This window comes from Danio rerio, chromosome 11 (genome assembly GCF_052040795.2).
Source record: "Danio rerio strain M-AB ecotype USA chromosome 11, GRCz13ab, whole genome shotgun sequence".
NCBI classification, from domain to species: domain Eukaryota; kingdom Metazoa; phylum Chordata; class Actinopteri; order Cypriniformes; family Danionidae; genus Danio; species Danio rerio.
In genome coordinates, this window is record NC_141031.1 from 27,282,624 (window position 1) to 27,301,539 (window position 18,916).

Sequence of the window (18,916 nt, forward strand, 5' to 3'; positions counted from 1 at the left end):
ATTTGGACGAAAACCACTGAATAAATGGGTTAGTGCCCCTAAAGAGCGCTGTGGGGGTTTTAGCAAACACTGTGCGCTACCGCAGTTGTCCAGCGGGCGGCGCCACCGCGTGTTATATCAAAGACAACAGAGAGCCAGTTTGAACTCGCCGTCTGACATACAGCAGCTTTCAACTCTTTATTTCTCCATCCTGCTGGTGTTTGGTGGCCATCCGGAAGAGATCACATTTCTATAACAACAGATCTGGATATCAGGTAAGCGTCTGCACGATGAAATGTATTATTATTTCAATCCAACGGCAAAAAATGTGATAATGTTGTTGTAAACGCATCCAGACAGTAGTTTAGCGGTACGCAGCGATTTCTGTCCCAGTGCTAACCTGTTATAACACAACAGCTTTAGGCTTTTTACAATACGCACTGAATAATTAATCGTCGTTAGGGCTGTTTTGCGAATAAAATAGCTGTTGTTATTGCATTGCTATGTAACGTTGTGAATGTTTGTATGTTATAAGTGTTGTTCGTGACGTTTACCGGTGTTTTTGCTGCTCGTCCTGCAAAATTTAAAGCCCCCCATGTTAGCCAGCTGGCTAATTACCGTTAGTCATGGTTATGAGCTGTTTGATGCCACCTCATACAGACACATATGTTATTTATGACGGGTTTATTTCGAAATCTACTGATCAGCTCATCTAGACAGTGGTTTTGGGATTATAAGTGCGTTCAAACCTTTGATTCGCATTAGTGGCGAGGATGTTGATTCGTCACAGACAGTGACTCGAATCTTTTAAATTGGTTCACAGAAATGTGCATATTAATCAGTCAATGTGTCGTTTATTTAATTGATCTAACGTTATTAAAAAAATAGTTCACCCCAAAAAAATATGCTGTTAGTTTGCGCATCCTCAAGACACCCAATATGGATGTCTTTGTTTGTCTTCAGTAGAACATTAAATATTTTTTAAGCCTAAACGTGATTCATACAATGCAAACAGAGTTACAAACACAACCAGAGTTAAAAAAAAAAAAAAAAACATGTGAAGACCATTAATCCAAATGGTCCTGACTTCCTAACAAGTCTCATTGTGCGAGTTTAAAGGGTTCGTTCACCCCAAAAAATTATATTATGTTATTAATTAATCTCCCTCATGTCATTCCAATCCCACAAGACCAGGGTATCTGTGGGGTCAAAAGTCTTAAAATGTCTTCAATTTCAAAAAACTAAATTTTAGGCCTCAAAAAGGCCTAAATTAAAATATTGAGTTGTATGTCGTAAATCATTTTAAACTGATCTTAATTTCCCTATGGCCACGTAAAACTTCCCAATCTGGCCAACACCCAATCACCAATAATCCATCTTAAAATTTGTATAGCTTTTGAACAGCTGTTAGACATTTTCACAGCAAATTCTCCAAAATTATTTTCCCTAATGAGGGAAAGAAAACTAAAGCAACACATCCTTTTACATGGTCTTACATTACAAAAACTATTTACAGAAGTAATCGGATCATTCGAAAAAATCCTTAGCGTTTAGCCCTGTAGAAGTCTAAAATTTCATTCATAATGGTCTTAAAGTCTAACATTTGATTTGAAGAAATCTGCAGAAACCCTGAGCCCTTTGTCTTCAAAATACAGATTAAAACACTTAACATGAAATTTGAGATAGCCCGTCATCCTACACAGACAGCAATGGTTCATATTCATTCAAAGTCCTGTCAAAGAACATCCTCATAACATTTCATATTCACAAGGTTCTGATGGAGCCACTGAAGCTATGAGAATACTTGTGTGTCCACATAAACCAAAATAAGGAGTTAATTAAATGGTTTCCTCTCCTCAGTGTTGGTATAGGGGAAACATCCATCAGAAACATGCATTTTTCACTTATAAAAAATGAATTTAATTTTTTTTTATTATTGCATAAACCATCAGGAACAAACATACAACACAATATAAAAGGTAAAACATTAAAAAGGAATTAAGGAATTAAGCATTAAGCATTTCTTTTAGGAATTAACAGAGTAACTAAAAAAAAAGTGTTATGAGAACTTTTTTTTTTTTGCTCTTCAACAATTTCACAGTATAAACAAAGAAGTAAACCCTCTGTCAAATGATCTCACTTCTGAGTCATAGCCTTAAATGTGTATTGCATGCATTTTGTATTCAATTTAATGCAAATGTGACAGGACTGACCGAAACATGAGGACAATTGTAAATTCATTTGTATTATACAGTTGAAATCAAAATTATTAACCCCCCTTTGATTTAGATTTTTTTCTCCTTTAAATATTTCCCGAATGATGTTAAACAGAGCAAGGAAATTATCACAGTTTGTCTTTATAATATAAATGTTTTTATTTTTCTCTGGAGAAAGTCTTATTTGTTTTATTTCGGCTAGAATAAAAGCAGTTTCTATTTTTTTTAAACCATTTTAAGGTCAAAATTATTAGCTCTTTTAAGCATTTTTTTTTTGGCAGTCTACACAACAAACCATCGTTATACAATAACTTGCCCTAACCTGCCTAGGTTAACCTAATTAACCTAGATAAGCTTTTGAATCTCCCTTTAAGCTGTATAGTAGTGTCCTGAAAAATATCTAGTCAAATATTATTTACTGTCATCATGGCAAAGATAAAATAAATCAGTTATTAGAGATGAGTTATTAAAACTATTATGTTTAGAAATGTGTTGGGGGGGGAAATCTGCTCTTGGTTAAACAGAAAGTGGGGGGAAAATAAACAGGGGCTAATAATTCAGGGGGGTTAATGATTCTGACTTCAACTTTATATTTGTAGTTTTTATTTGTAAAATTTATTAATAATTTCTTGTTTTTAATCAATTGATGTGAATGACAACAGCTTAAACTTGCTATTTCTGAAGTTTTTTTTTTTTCTTCTTCTAAATAACAGTTTTTAGCTTAGCAAAACTATTAAAGCTGTAGGTTCAATTAGGCTGAGGACATGGACAATATCAGAGTTTGTAAAGTGTTTTTAATAAAGAAAAAGTCTAACCAAATGAATGACATATTCCTTTACAAAACAACTCTCAGAAATCAACCATTTATTCGCTGTATTTCTGATTGTATTTCAGGGACAGATAATGTACGTTTCTGGTAGAATGCACTCGCATTGCATTCGAGCCTGGGCACGCTTACGTCATCGATGATGCGCTGTTCAGTAAGCGCACAGTGGTGATTTCTTACTGTTATATCGTTTAAGTCGTTTGATATGCAGTGACATGCAGTCAAATATTTCACCGAACAGATCCGCCACTTTTGACGCTCATACACAATCATAAAGTCCTCAAGCTGCAGGAATTAGGAGGTTTGCTAAAGGTGCAGTGAGGGGGTTACCTCTTTAATAATCTACGACAGTTTGCGTTCATTAAACAGTAAGAATGATTAATTAATCCATATGAAACAGTGCCTTAAAAGTCACGTCTCGCTTTCAGTTTAGGGCTCTGGTGCGTTTTGCACTCACACACATGCTTATTGCACTAAAGCCAAAGTGAACCGCACTCAGACACACCTCTTCCAATCGGGCCAGGGCTGGCCAAGTGAACCATCATAAATTAATCCAAAATAATTCACTGTACAATGAAATCTATTAGGAAAAAAACAGACGAATACAAAAAAATCCCTGAATGTTTTTTTAACATGTTAATTAATATGACAGAAGCAAGAATGAGGTCTTCTCAAAGACTGATTTAGTTCAACAAAAAGGTTAATAGTGAGTTACTTTGAAAGACTATTGAATACACCAGACCAGGGGCCTCATGTACGAAGACTTGCGTGGAAATCTTACTAAAACATTGCGTACGCACAAAGCTGTAAATGTGCGTACGCAGAAAAAATTTCAGATGTATGAAACACTGCGTACGCCGAATCTCACGCATATTCTTTTGTACATCTGAATGAACGTGAAACTGAGAGCAACATGCACGAGCACAAAACCCCTCCCTGCCTCCTCCCCCGTATGAATATGCTAATGACTATGCTAATGGAAAAACCCAACGAAAAAGCAATAGCAAAATCAAGCAAAAAGAGAAACTTTGAACAGAATGTGAATTGGAGGTGCTGCTTTCGGAGGTAGACCGGAGAAAAGCGGTGTTATTTGCAAGTTTGTTCTCCGGAATTAACAACAAAAGAAAAAAATAGAGTGGGAGAGTTTAGCTGATGCGGTCAACACAGTTGGGTCTGAACATCGCACTGAGTGCATTAAAAAAAAAAGAAATAGTGTGGTTTATATCTGTAAAATGTTACAGGACGCTTAACAGTTTCAGTGCCGCGCTCGTAAGACGCTTGTGATCATGAATTGATACGTTCGAGCATGAACTCGGCTCGAATCCAGCATCTGATGAACTCTTTCTTGTTTTTTCCCCCGCTACATATCAGATTTTGCCAACTATTTATCACGAGAAAGACAAGTAGGAATTATCAATAAGTTCATATCAATAAGCACCATATTTTATTTGCACATTTATTGAATGGAAATGTTTCTGATTCACGCATGCAAATTCATCTTCAGATAGTGTCTTTATAGCAATGTGCGTGCGGTAGATCGCTCAGATTACATTGGGAAAACAGGCGACTGCTGCAAATTGTGCTTTAATGTTTAGCTGGTCAAATGTATGGTATGGAAACCTTATATACCTGCTGAACCCGTCTCATACAGCTGCCATTGCAAGGCGCAGACACTTTGTAGAGAGAAATTTAACACAACTGCCTCTAGGAGTCGCCAATGGAAATAAAACAGACACGCACAAAAAATGTGCGTACGCCTGCCAGAAAGCTGCCGTGAAGCTGCGCACATTCCCACGTTCAGTTCATTGTTAGTAAATCCAAACGTGAGCGATTCTGAGCGTGAAACCTGGCGTACGCAAAGTTTTTGTGCGTACGCAGAGTTGATACATGAGGCCCCAGGGGCGGACTGGCCATCTGGCAAACCGGGCACTTTCCCGGTGGGCCGACATACTTTTTGGGCCGGGCTGATCATCGTCTTATGACCTGATCGGCCCATAAAAGGCTTAGTAGCCTATTGTTTTTTTCTGCCTTATTAATTGACGCTGCTGTGATCTGTGACTCTCTGAAAGTAGACGCTTTTAGGTCTGTCCCGGACAGACAGACCGGGCCGGCCCATGTGACACTCTGCAGCCCATTGGTTCTTTTCTTTACTGACATTGGGCTGGCCCAATCACAAACTCCTATTTTGGACTCTGTGTGAGCGTGCGTCGTCTTTGTGTATTTGTCAAAATAGTCGAGAGTCAGAGAGAAGAAACGCAAGGGAGGCGCAGAGAAATCGCGGGAAATACACCGGCGTTTCAGTTAGCGGTTCTGAAAAGTTCTCCGTTCATTCTAGTACACGGCTAAAAGCGCAAATCACGTGACCACACACACACACTCTCTGCCAAGACCTTCAGCCAGTAGTTCAGCGGGTGAGCATAAACCCCAGGTGAGAGTATAGTGCATGTCAGACAGTTCATCTGCTGGATGATCTCATCTCACTATAGTTGTTAAACGTGATATTGAATTCATCTTGTTGTCTCTATCCAACAATCCTTTTGTCTTTTGAATCACTTGTTCTCAGTTAACTGTTTTGGCTGAGTACAAAGATAAGCTAATATATTAATTTATGTGACCACATACACTGATTTTGCACATTGACTGATTGCTTACCTTTATTGTTGAAATTTAATGTACGTTATACTGTTATAATGGCCATTATTGGTTATTAAAACTGATATTCTGCAAAAGAGACGGGATAAAGTTAATTCTTTTCAATGGAAATGAAAGGAGGCAGTTATATTTAAGCCCTGTTTTGTTTTAAATATGCAGAGTGAAGATGATGCTCATATAAATATGCAGCTACACAAGGCTGTTTGGTGTCTGTAAATCATAATATCAAAATGAAACAAATTTGACTTGTATTATGTTTTGATTGTTTAGATGGTGAAACAGCAAACAGGATGAGGTGAAAGAGGTTAAAATGTAACACTGTTTGAAGATTTACCCATGCATTAGCTGGCAGTTTTTGTGATGTTTATTATTGAATATAGGCTGAGTGAATAGTGTATTGAATAAGCTAAATTGGCTGTAGTGTATGAGTGTGTGTGTTAATGCGTGTGTATGGGTGATTTCCAATATTGGGTTGTGGCTGGAAAGGCATCTGCTGCATAAAACATGCTGGAATAGTTGGCAGTTCATTCCACTGCGGCAACCCTTGATAAATAAGGAACTTAAATAAATAAATGAATGAATAGTGTATTTTTTAGAACTCAACAAATATCTTTATGGACAGTATACAGAAATTAAATTGAGATTAAAGTTTGTATTTATTTATTTATTTCATATATATGGCTTTTATGTTTTAGAATATGAGTTGATAAAAATATTGGACGTGCATAGATAGATAGCATTTTGATTGAATTTAGTGGGCCGTGAGTTAGTCGTTAAGAAATGAAACTGCAGGGACAGTTGTTTAATTCTTTTATCGATTCCTAATATGAAATTCCTTCGTAAGCCTGGCAAGCAGTTTTGAAGAATTTGACGTTTCCACATTCAAACAGAATGCCCGAGCATACTGCCTGAGAGGCGTTTCAAAGATGGCCATCGAGTGAAATGACTTGCCTTAAAGGGACTTTGGTTCCATTCAATACATAGTGTTGTCTCCTTCGTCTTCCAGTTTTGTCAACAAATTTAGAACATGGCCAAAGCAGAACATTTGTGGCACTGCAGTTTTTAGTTTTTGAGTAAATATTTTTGACTAAACGGGTTGAAATTGATTCAGAAAAGTCCTCGTTAAAATGCTCTATCACACCCCTCTCTAGGTTTTGAAACGCACACAGTATAATTGTATTAGCCTCGTGAACTGAGATACTGATGCCATGTTGTTTCCCTTTTTTCCCAAGACTGAATGCTATTTCATAGAGAGGCAAACATCAGGAGGCTGGTTTAGACCTGCCTGTGTTCAAAGCTCCTGCTAGAGGTAAGCCGTCTCTGTTGTTCCGCTTCACTGCTGTTGTCATGTCTTGACTTTGACAATAAAGTGTGCTGTTTTGATTGAATATTTAACTTTTGGCTGGCAGGGAACTGAAGTGGAGGCTTCAGAGGTCTGGGACGGGTCACAGGGCAGTCTACTGATGTCAGGCCAAATCAGGTCTGCCAGTCATGCAGACTGCCGGGTCACAGAGGAATGCCACGTTCCAGCCGACGTGGAGCTGATGGAACTCGGGCCCCTGCTGGAAGAAAATGGCCCCATGGGAGCCAAAGGACTCCAGTCAGAGGCAAGCCACAAGATTATTAATCTGAATGCATTACAGAGTCTTTCATTTTCAATGCCAGACAGCAGAAAGTACAGCAGACTCGTTTTTTTGAGCTCTGATTGTGTCCACAGGGAGCAGGTGCTCTTGCTGATGATGAAGAGGAGGATGAAGAAGTTGGAGAAGTTCTGACTCTGCCCCTGCAGGCTCACCACGCAATGGAGAAGATGGAGGAGTTTGTGCATAAGGTGGGTTTATCAGACATTTTTGTGAAGATCAAAATCAGACTTCTATCACCATTTTTTTTCATCAATCCCAATTCTTACCCCAATGTTGTATACCTTCAGTGATTTCTTGAAGGTAAAATCTAAAAAGAAATGGAAAAACAATAGCAGTCACCATCGTCAATCTCATATGAAGCAAAAGATCGCAATGACAGATGATGATGTGTGCAGGTGTTGTAGTGCTGTCCCATTTCTTAGGGGTAAATGTTAAAGCCCTTCCCCTTCACGCTCTTTCAAGGGCTAAGGGGAAGGATAAGGGGTAGGCGTACAAAAATACAATTGCCATTGGGTCTAATTGTGTGAACACATGGCATGTTTGGTTTGATTAATACAAACCCTGCTGCAGTAACTCTTTAGTGGAGTTTATGTGCTGTTTATTTGCTGCAATCCCAACCTTGGTACTCATCAAACCAGCAGGCTGAGATCATTGAAAAAATAAGCCACACTTTCAGACAAACAGTGCTGCAGTGTGACTGAAAAAGAAGCCGTGGTCCGAAGGTAAATATACCAAACTATATTAAATCAAAGTTATAACTTTTAAAAATTATAACCTAATGCATAAAAAAACATTAACAATCACATTTATAACACAGTGGAGTTTAATGCTGGACACACTAAACATAAAAACATCCCCATCATTCTTCATCAACCTCTTTCACCATCCATTGTCGGGTGACAGTAAGTACATTTAAACAAAATCTGATTAAAATATGCCATTTAATTGAAACATTTAATTTCAGTTAGCATTTAACAATGAAACATCGAAACATCTCCATCATTGTCCCTCTCTTCTCAGATGGGATAGTGGACCAAATCAAAGGTTACCATGGGCCAACTTTGGCCATCGGGCCCTAGTTTGATCATCACTGGCTCAAACAAACAAAAAAACCAGGACATTGTGTGTTACAATGTGACCAAAAACGTGCTTAAACATTCATGCATTTTCTTACCACATTCATTACAGTTTAGTACAGGCAAAATGTGTGTCATTACAGCTTTGTCTGTTTTATTTTGTATATTTACTTTAAAAATGACATTGAATGCTAAGCGACTCAGGACCCAATGTATAATTTTGTTTATTTTTGGTCTGAACCAAACATATTAATAGGACCAAGTGTGAATATATAGTGGAGTTATCATAATTGGCACATTTCTTTATATTGGGAAATGAAAAATACAACATTTTATTAATTAATTTATTTATTTATTTATTCATTCATGTGTTCCTTTTAGCTCTAATATTCAACAAAAAAAATTTTTGAAATGGGATAAACTGTTCAAAGGCGACGCAGTGGCGCAATGGGTAGCACGTTCCCCTCACAGCAAGAAGGTCGCTGGGTCGCTGGTTCAAGCCTCGGCTCAGTTGGCGTTTCTGTGTGAAGTTTGCATGTTCTCCCTGCGTTTGCGTGGGTTTCCTCCGGGTGCTCCGGTTTCCCCCACAGTCCAAAGACATGCGGTACAAGCTAAATTGTCCGTAGTGTATGAGTGTGTGTGTGTGAATGTTTCCCAGAGGTGGGTTGCAGCTGGAAGGGCATCCGCTGCGTAAAAACTTGCTGGATAAGTTGGCGGTTCATTCCGCTGTGGTGACCCTGGATTAATAATGGGACTAAGCCGACAAGAAAATGAATGAATGAATGAAAAACTGTTCAAGTGATTGATTGCAGTGGTATAAAAAAAGGATTTAATTTGCCTTCGCTCACTCAGTAGTTGTGTTAGAAATTATTTTTCTATTTTATTATTATTATTTTTTTTTTTTGTAAATTTAGTCCATGTTAAAACACAAATGTAGTGGTATAAATATACATGGATATTAACAGGTTTACTGTTAGGCTGCATGATATTGGAAAAATGGAACATTGCAATACTAAGTTCACCAGATGACTTAATATCTCTATTTGGAAAGAATTTATAATGTTAGATTAATTAGGATGATTCTGCAGTGACGATGCATCTCCATAAAATCTAATTAAAAAAATCTATACAATTTTTGGGATCCCCCGACACATTTTCTCTGTGGTCTGTGCTATTTGCAGTGCATTTCTGTAATAATTGCATGTGTATGTGTAGATGTGCATGTGATAACAATCTAAAAATACAGTCAAGAAACAGATACAATTGAAACAAAGCATATTATTGTTTCCAAGTATAACAGTATTCAAGTACAGTAACTGAATGATAAAAAATAAAAACAATTCAATAAAATTAATCTTTGTTAAAGTAACAAATGGTACAGTTACTTATACCTAAATGCTTTTAAAATCATTATACAATCAAAGGCATCAAAAAGACATGCAAATAATACATTCTAATACAAACTCAACTTGTGATGTGACTATTGCGAATGGTCACATTGTGATATTGATCTCTAGTTTACTAGATTCACAATGTTACTAACTTGAAACATGCATCAGTCTTTAAAATTGGCTCGTCAATGGGTTCAAAACATTAATGATTTTAATTATATGGACTGAAACTGCTAAAACATTATTCAGAACATTTTTTGTGTGTGTTTTATGGAACAATGTAGATTTGAAAAGGCATGACAAAAGATGTGAAAGGGGTTTATGGGGTTCATTGGCACCTACAATGTAGACAAAAACAGTTTAAACTCTTTTTGTAAATAGGTTTGGGCAACTTTTTTGTACCCCATTGACTTCAATTTATTCCTTAGTGTCTAATGTAAATATGTAAGTCATATGAGTTTGGAAAAGGTGTACAAAAACATTGTAATGCGAAGTGTGTGTTCTACAGGTTTGGGAGGGGCGTTGGAGGGTCATTCCCTTTCACGTTCTGCCAGAGTGGCTAAAAGACAACGACTACCTCCTGCACGGTCACCGGCCCCCCATGCCCTCCTTCCGTGCCTGTTTTGGGAGCATTTTCAGGATCCACACAGAGACCGGGAATATCTGGACTCATTTGTTGGGTAAGGTTGAGGTTACAGCGTTGAGTCGTCACAGAGAATAGTGGCTTTTGTCCACCTCATGCATATATTTAGTACATCAATTATGCAGCAGATCCATTACAAGAAATAAACACCACTCTAATTTTGAGAGCTTGCAAGATCGTGTTAAACGTTTACTTGTGGTGACGTATGATGCATTTTTATCATAATAAATAACAAATATAACTGGTCACTTAGATTAAAAAGGTTATAAAAGGTAATAGGTTTTTTTCAATCACTGTTTTGTTGACGCATAATTCAGGGCAGGAAGGAAAAACTAAACGGGAGATCTAGAGGACAGTTCGTATTTTTGTGTTTTAGACCAAATTTCCAAGAAGTTATGAATATAAAATAACCAAACATGTTGGGCATTATCCTTATATCATAAAGAGGGCCAAGTTTTTTTACTCAAAATAAAATATATTTGCCTGTCATCGAGGCGGTAGATACTGTAAAAGCTATTACGTTACATGAAAAAATACTATGGTAAATACTGCAGTGTTTAGAAGCATACTATAGATAATTACTTTAATTAAACGGTTTTAGTAATTATATTTGTGCTGTGGTACGACTCTACTGTAGTAATAAACAAATAAATCAATAGGCTTCAGTTTCTATAATCATACACAGTAACAATACACACCACAGTTTACACTACACATTACGTTACAGTATTTATTGCAGTTTTTCAGTTTACTATGTCACAGTATTCTGTAGCATTTATTATACACTTTACTATGTGGTTCAAAAACATGTTTATTATCAATTACTATAGTTTTTCCCTTGTGGATATCTTCCAGACATCATGAAATGACAGATGAAAGCATACAAAAGTGGACGCATTGTCTATATTATTATTTATTTGTCTTTGTAAGGGGAAAAGAAGTGCTCCATAATAATAACTTTCTAATTTTGTCGCAAGGGTTGCATTTCTTTTTTGTTCTGTCATTAAATTTACCATCAACAAACATTCACCACTGCTGCGCATATGGATGTTAACGTTACAGTTGTTTATTCTGCCGAAACGCCTGAAAAAACTTGGATTATTTCAAAATAAGAGAGGGTGCTCGCTGCAGAGCCATTTGAGGAGAGCTGAGCTCCAGCGAGGGGGAGCATGAGCTGTCGCTCCTCCTCCTGTAAGCTGTTTTAATGCGTACACCAACCCCACCCCTAACCCTACCCCCAGTGACATCACTCGTAGAAGAAGTGCAAAAAAGGTGGAGCTCAAGCTTAAGCTCCCCCTCGCTGGAGCTCAGCTCTCCTCAAATGGCTCTGCAGCGAGCACCACTTGAAATAAGATGGATATTTAATTACATTGATTACATGGCAGGGTACATTATTTAATTTCTCCTGTATATTGCATAAGTGTGGTGGTGTTTGTATCTGATTTTAATAAAGCACATTAACATATTTAAACACATAGATAGGCATGTATACAAGCTTTATATCTGTTGTCAAACAAGTTTTCGCTCTCAAAAAAGATTGTACACAAATGTTAATTACATGCCGCCTTTTCCTCCATTTTTCCCACTTTCCCACCTTTATGAGCAAAAATGTCTTATTTTGGCTAATTTAAATGATTATAAACAACATAAAACAGAAACATTTTGATGTTCTAATAGCGATCCCCATGTAGAAGAATCGCTTCCTGCTCTCCATCTGAATTTTGCGCATCATGTATAAACAACCTATTTTATAGTAGTGTCAGTGAAAAAGCATCCGTGATAAAATAAAGCAAATACCCTTGTATTGAAAGTCTAAATATTGTCTAAATTTTACTAAAACTGAAATAAAAAAACAGTTCAAATGATTAGAAAGGTTTCATTAATTTGTTCATTTAAAAACACAAATATTATATTATTATTATTTATTTTTATTTATTTTTTATCCTACAAATTAAATTCATTATGAAATATGTGGATTCAAGCCACAGTGTTTGTCTAAACTCTTTACATTTTTGGAAATGTTAATATTTAAGCTAAAAAAGGAGCATCACTGTATTAACTATTATTTGTTTTCTCAGGGTTAATCTTATTTTTGTGCCTGGGCACACTTACCATGCTGAGGCCCAATATGTACTTCATGGCCCCGTTGCAGGAGAAAGTGGTGTTCGGGATGTTTTTCTTGGGTGCAGTGCTGTGCCTCAGCTTCTCCTGGTTATTTCACACTGTCTACTGCCATTCTGAGAAAGTCTCACGCACTTTCTCCAAGTAAGTTTACTCTTTAGACCCTTTTCACATTTCCAGGTTTCTCAGTAGTGGAAAACGTCGCAGCTGGGTAAACTTAGAGCGCAGTAAATAAGAGAGTACAACAAATATTTTTTTACAATCCTATTTGCTGAAATAATAAAAGAAACTCCACAATGGGGTTATCAAGACTTTCAGAAAAAGGAAAAAATTGTGTGAGACTGACGGCAACCAGAAGAGAGAATAACGTCAAATTTACTCTCAGCCCCATAGTCGCTGCATTAGACGCCTTGCATAATTCTTTGTTTGTGATTTGACGCACAGATGATCTAATACATTCATAAATGTTCATAAGTTTTTTTTTTAAAATCAAAATATTAAAAACTGTTTTTTAACATTAATCTTAAGATTGATGACCGTTAAACACGTCATAACAGGGTTGTGAAAAGTGTCCCATGTTATTATGTGCATTATTTCATGACAGAAAGATTCATTTATCTCTTTGTTTTTCATGTTTGTTCTCTCTCTTTCTCAGACTGGACTACTCCGGCATTGCTCTGCTGATCATGGGCTCTTTTGTACCCTGGCTTTACTACTCGTTCTACTGCTCTCCTCAGCCGCGTCTCATCTACCTCACAATCGTCTGTGTGTTGGGCATCGCCGCTATAATCGTCGCCCAGTGGGACCGTTTCTCCACTCCACGACACAGGCCCACCAGAGCAGGTGAGTAGTGACATATTTGCTATAATGTACAGCGGGCCGATTAATCAAAGGTGAAATTCATGTGCATTTTTTTCAGTAAAACCGGCTCTGCAATTAGCTGTAAATCTCCAGCTGCTGCTTTCAGATGGAGAAGCATTTACTAAATTTGTAGCAAAACTGAAGTCTATAATTTCCCTTTTTTTTTTTTTTTTTTTTTGTATTTTATATTTTTTTCGTCTGCCAGATTATGACTTTATATTCATCTATGCACTGTGTTTGTCATAATGCCGTCATTTGACCAGCACAGATCACTTTCTGTATTTTGCCTTTTGCTTGTATGGTGGCTCTAAACCAGGGGTCTCAAACTCAATTTACCTGGGGGCCGCAGGAGGCAAAGTCTGGGTGAGGCTGGGCCGCATAAGGGATTTCACAAAAAAAAGTCCTCAAATGTCATTATTAACAGTTTTAATTATTTCTTCTGAACATGAAGTGTCCTGAACATTAATAGAACATTGAGTGAAGATTATGAACAGTTCTTCTGAACATGGCATCTTTTGCCTACTTCTTGCTGACAGAGACTTGACAGCGCTTCTTCTCAAAAATCTGAACCACATTTGGCTTTAGAGCGGAAGCAGTTGAGACCCTCAGTATGGCTTGAAGATGATCATCATTAAGTCTAGACCTGTACTTTGATTTATTGAAGTCCTAGGGAAAAAAGTGGGGGAACTCACTCAAAACTTCCATTCCCTCACCTAAAAAAAAGGCGTATATATGTATAAATAAAACACCCCCACCCCACTCCAGTCACATCAGTCTGTACCAGTCTGTATCTACCTATAATATCAATATTTATAAGATGCAGGGCAGGCACGTGCACACATAGGGCTCACCCTGTGCAGAGCACATGCCCTTTTTAGTCTTGCATAGAAAGTGCCCTTCCAAAATGATCAAAAGTGCCCCCGCGATGCGACACACCCTCGGTCCCGCCCTTCAGTAGGCGCGCGATAACACCGCTCTTGAGTACGCGCGCGACAACACAGATGATCAGAACGCGCGCGACAACGCGCTTTGAGTGACAAGCGCGCTGTGTACGGATAGAATCAGCGGAGCGGGGAGCACTCTCTCTCCCCGCTCCGCTGATTCTGTCAGAGTACAGCGGTCGGCGCGGGCCACAAAATATTGCACTGAGGGCCGCAAATGGCCCGCGGGCCGCGAGTTTGAGACCCCTGCTCTAAACTATCAAAAGTCAAGTCAAAGTTTATTTATAAAGCGCTTTTTAAAAACAACACTTCTCAAACATTTTTTTAAAATGCAACAAATTGAAAAAAAATCAAACCCCAATTGATTTTTTTTTTTGTATGGTGGTTGAAAGTTTCAAATTTCACTGATGCAACAGGAGGTTGAATTTAGTTTTTACGTGCGAAATTCTGATTCAGTGTGCAGTAACCTTTTAATTGTGATCCTAAAATTGATGAGAATTGTTTTGCGATTTTTGTAAGCGGTACATTTTCCTTCTCAGTCAACTATGGCTCTGTGTTGCTTCGGATTTTAAAGCAAATGAAAATACATGACATTTTTACTTTGAACGCATATCATAACTTTAGTTAACTGTTGGAAATAAATCATTCAGTGAGATGATAATGATGATGATTTCATAGTCGTGTTTATTAGTCATGTTGAATAAGTAAAAGCAGTTAAATCTTCTAATCTATTTGATTTCCTGACCTTTTCTCTTTTATGTGGCTTATTTGCCCAATCTGAGCAGATTTACTGGTGATCACAGAGCAGTGTTTCCATCACAAGATATGAATGACAATCGCAGCTTTTGCCAAATCATTATCTTATAATTTCAAATAATAGCGCATGCATGTATATCTTGTTTCAATTCACACCTGTCTTTATCACTTAAGGCTTGTACACACCAGCACCATTTTTGCATTTTTTTATTTTATTTTTTTATATATATATATATATATATTTTTTTTTGGCTGTCAAACCGAAGCATTTTTAACTGATGAGAAACAAAGTGAATCACCAAAATCCCTCCCTGACATTAGATGGCGCTTAATGGAAAAACAAAAATACTCTGGTAAACAAGGTGGCGCTGTGGAACTTAAATCTTCTGACACTTGCTTGTCACATAAGAGAAGAAGACAGTTTGCTCTGCAATCCTTCTATTTCAGGGCTTCGTCCGAAACCACCTTGTACTCAGTAGGTACTGCACTTGAATTTAAACGTACTACTCGGCCGTTAGAAAAGTATGTTCTATACAGTATGAATGTGAAAAGTATGAATGAAACTCAGACGTACCACATCCGCCAATTGTCATGGTCTTGTGACCTACCTGCGTCAGTTGTGTCGCTCCAGTATGCGGTTTCGGACACAGCCCAGGAGTGTCCATACTCGGTCCTGGACGAGTATGACAGAATATCGCATGCTCAAACTCCAGTGTGACCGCAGCTTTACTAGGTATAATAGAAACTTCCAGGCAGGTGTGTTGAAGCAAGTTGGAGCTAAGATCAGCAGGACACCGGCCCTCCAGGACCGACTTTGGACACCCCTGCTCATCATAAAATCTCAATAGTTTAATAGTCATAAACGCCTTCATTAGTTGCATCAGCTGTGTTTGTTCAGGGTTGTAGCAAAACTGTGTCCCTCCAGGAATTGAGTTTGAGACCTATGCTCTACATGATGGATGATGGGTGGATTCCAATCTAAAGGGTTCATCCCTATGCCCAAATCTCTTCGGACAGTCCCTGTAAAGAGACTAGACTAGAGCATAGAGAAGTGCCTTCCCGAATTGAGTGCAGGGTGTGACATAAAACAACTTCAATGCTCAAAGGAGAACTTCCCAAAGTGTCCATCAGTTGTATCTTTTAAACTCTTTCATTCCAAAAGCCCCTTCGAAGTGGCCGGTTTTGAATGACACTTCAATATGGCAGCCATGATTTTGTTTTACTCTGAAGTACCTGTCGGAGGGCAATATCGTTTGGAATGCACCAAATAACTCCCTCTTGTCAACATTTTCGTAGTTGCTGTCGTGTTTATCATACAGCTCCACATACACCTTGCCTTGAAAATATCTCCTTCATTATTAGGACTGTGCTCATCTAGAACATTTATGCTTGAGTGCCACAAAGTCATGTTTACTGTAACTTTAGCAGCTCCTGGCATGTGAAGAGGAGTTTTTACCACAGTGTCATTTTTTTTTTTCCACATCTGCCATTTTGCACATTGGTATGCACACTCACATTGGGGCCCTGTTTAGTCACAGGGTAAGGTTGAGCTAAATGTGTGTGCAAGACCTTGATTCTCACACTCGTATAACATTGTTGTTATTCTTAGGAGTTTTCATGGGTCTTGGATTGAGCGGGATTGTCCCCACCATGCACTTCACCATCGAGGAGGGTTTTGTCAAGGCCACTACCGTTGGACAGATGGGCTGGTTCTATTTAATGGGCGCCATGTACATCACCGGCGCTGGATTGTATGCTGCACGAATCCCAGAGCGCTACTTCCCGGGCAAGTGTGATATTTGGGTAAGGAAAAGCGACTTTGGTTTTACATTTGCTCCATAATAACAGATCTGAGTTCTGTGTTATAACCATTACCCTTCTGATTTGTCTTTTTGTCTCTCAGTTTCACTCGCACCAGATATTTCACGTGCTAGTGGTGGCAGCGGCCTTCATTCATTTCTATGGGGTTTCCAACCTGCAGGAGTTTCGCTATGGTCTGGAAGGAGGCTGCACTGATGACACTCTCCTCTGAGAACTTGTCAAACTCGCGCGTTTCAATTAGGATTAATAGTACCCCATTTATACCCATTCCTTCGTTTTATTTACCTTTAAGTTTTTCCTGATTGATTTAACTTAACTTTCATTATTTCACTTTTTTTTAATTATTATTATTCTGTTACATGATTTAGTTTCTTTTGAAGAAAGCATTTGTGTGGTCAAAGGTATCCGATGGCTGGAACATGATAACCCTTGTTATCATCAAACTTTAATTTTGAGCACAATCTGAAAGTTTGAACCGACATGTTTGTTTTGTAGTGAAAAGCACTTTCATTGAGCTGTAGAGATGCGCCCTCATAATGTAATGCATTTTGTTTCTTATTGTAAATGAACAATTGAGATCATTTGATGCACACCCAAAGTATTGCCCCAATATTAATAGAGCAATGTCTTTGAGATGTTTTGTTCATAGCGATTTAACGCACAAAGGGCATATAAAGGGTTTGAGGGTAAAATCTACCTGCTTTGAACACTTGCGCAATTTTTAACCTTTACTTCTAGGTCAGATAATAACGTAAACAGGTCAACTGTTGCACCTTACAGCACAGATATTGAATATCATTGTTATTAAGGCCTCTGCATGGATCCATCTGTGCAGTCTTTAAAGTATAAACTTTCCTGTAAAGTATAAAAATATTCCTGTGCCTTAGGCCACTGGAAATAGGTTTAAAATAGATGGGCCAAAACTACAGTGTAGTAAATTTCATTAGTCTCAGACATGGCTAGTTAATTTACGTCGCAAGCAATCCAATCAAATTATTATTATTATTATTATTATTACGAAATGTTACATTAATAACAAGAGTTTGATCTTTGAACTTTCTCAGACTGCTGTTTGTAAAAAAAAAATACATAAAAATAAAAAAGTAGTGTTTGATCCTTTTTAAATGAATAAGCTAACTATGTGGCTTTACCACGGACTAAACAATCCATATATCCATGTGTTATGTGTAGAGGTGGTAAATCATTTGCATTTATTTGAAATGTGAAATGTTTAAATAAATATTTATGGATCATGTGTTGTTTCTTTTATTTGGAGGATCCATATGATGTAACCCCTGGAGGTTCATTTTTATTTTTCAGGGTTTTTGTATTACAGGTTTTAAAATGTTTACCTCTCCTTTTCTTGGTTTAAGGGGTTAAATCTTATTTGAACATATTTAAGTTACATTCACAGTTAAAAAACGTGCATCTTTTTTATTCTCCACTTCAAATATCTGAATATCTTTGAATCACGATACATTTACTTGTGATGCAGGCAAACTGAACAAAATTAAGTATTTTTAATTAAATTAAAATAAATATGTCAATAAAGTCTCCCCGTGTTCATGTGGGTTTTCTCCCAGTGCTCTGGTTTCCCCCACAGTCCAAAGACATGTGCTATTGGTGAAATGAGTAAGCTAAATTAGCCGTAGTGTATGTGTGTGAATGAGTGTGTATGGATGGTTTGCAGTATTGGGTTGTAGCTGGAAGAGCATCCGCTGCATAAAACACATGCTGGATAAGTTGGCTTTTCATTCTGCTGTGGTGACTTCTGATAAAAAAGGGATCAAGTCAAAAAAAAAAAAAAAAGATTGTCATTAAGGTATTTCAATTGATTTTTCTGTTTGATTTTTTCCATTGGGGGAATATTTGTTTTTATTTTGAACTATTTTAAATTAAAGTAGCACTACTTCTCTCTTCATCAGGTTATTATAAATTTATCCTGATTTAGGAACTTAAAAAAAATAGAAGAAAAAACATTAGCAATTGG

At 37.6% G+C, this 18,916-nt stretch overlaps 1 protein-coding gene across 1 annotated transcript; it reads left to right on the top strand.

The window, feature by feature from the left end:
• The first annotated feature begins 50 nt into the window (after positions 1-50).
• Positions 51-18,181, top strand: adipor1a (adiponectin receptor 1a). Its single transcript, NM_001327754.2, has 9 exons — positions 51-254; positions 6,906-6,982; positions 7,083-7,280; positions 7,391-7,504; positions 10,292-10,463; positions 12,505-12,691; positions 13,203-13,390; positions 16,715-16,908; positions 17,009-18,181. Exons 3-9 carry the CDS (start codon positions 7,137-7,139, stop codon positions 17,135-17,137), a joined length of 1,128 nt encoding a protein of 375 aa, NP_001314683.1. The 5' UTR covers positions 51-254; positions 6,906-6,982; positions 7,083-7,136; the 3' UTR covers positions 17,138-18,181.
• The last annotated feature ends 735 nt before the right edge of the window (positions 18,182-18,916 follow it).

What these genes read in the sequence shown, in the direction of transcription:
- adipor1a (NM_001327754.2), top strand. Translation starts at nt 7,137, where the DNA reads ATGTCAGGCCAAATCAGGTCTGCCAGTCATGCAGACTGCCGGGTCACA. An exon ending in ACACAGGCCCACCAGAGCAG is followed by an intron (nt 13,391 to 16,714) that starts GTGAGTAGTGAC and finishes TGTTATTCTTAG; the next exon opens with GAGTTTTCATGGGTCTTGGA. An exon ending in CGGGCAAGTGTGATATTTGG is followed by an intron (nt 16,909 to 17,008) that starts GTAAGGAAAAGC and finishes TTTGTCTCTCAG; the next exon opens with TTTCACTCGCACCAGATATT.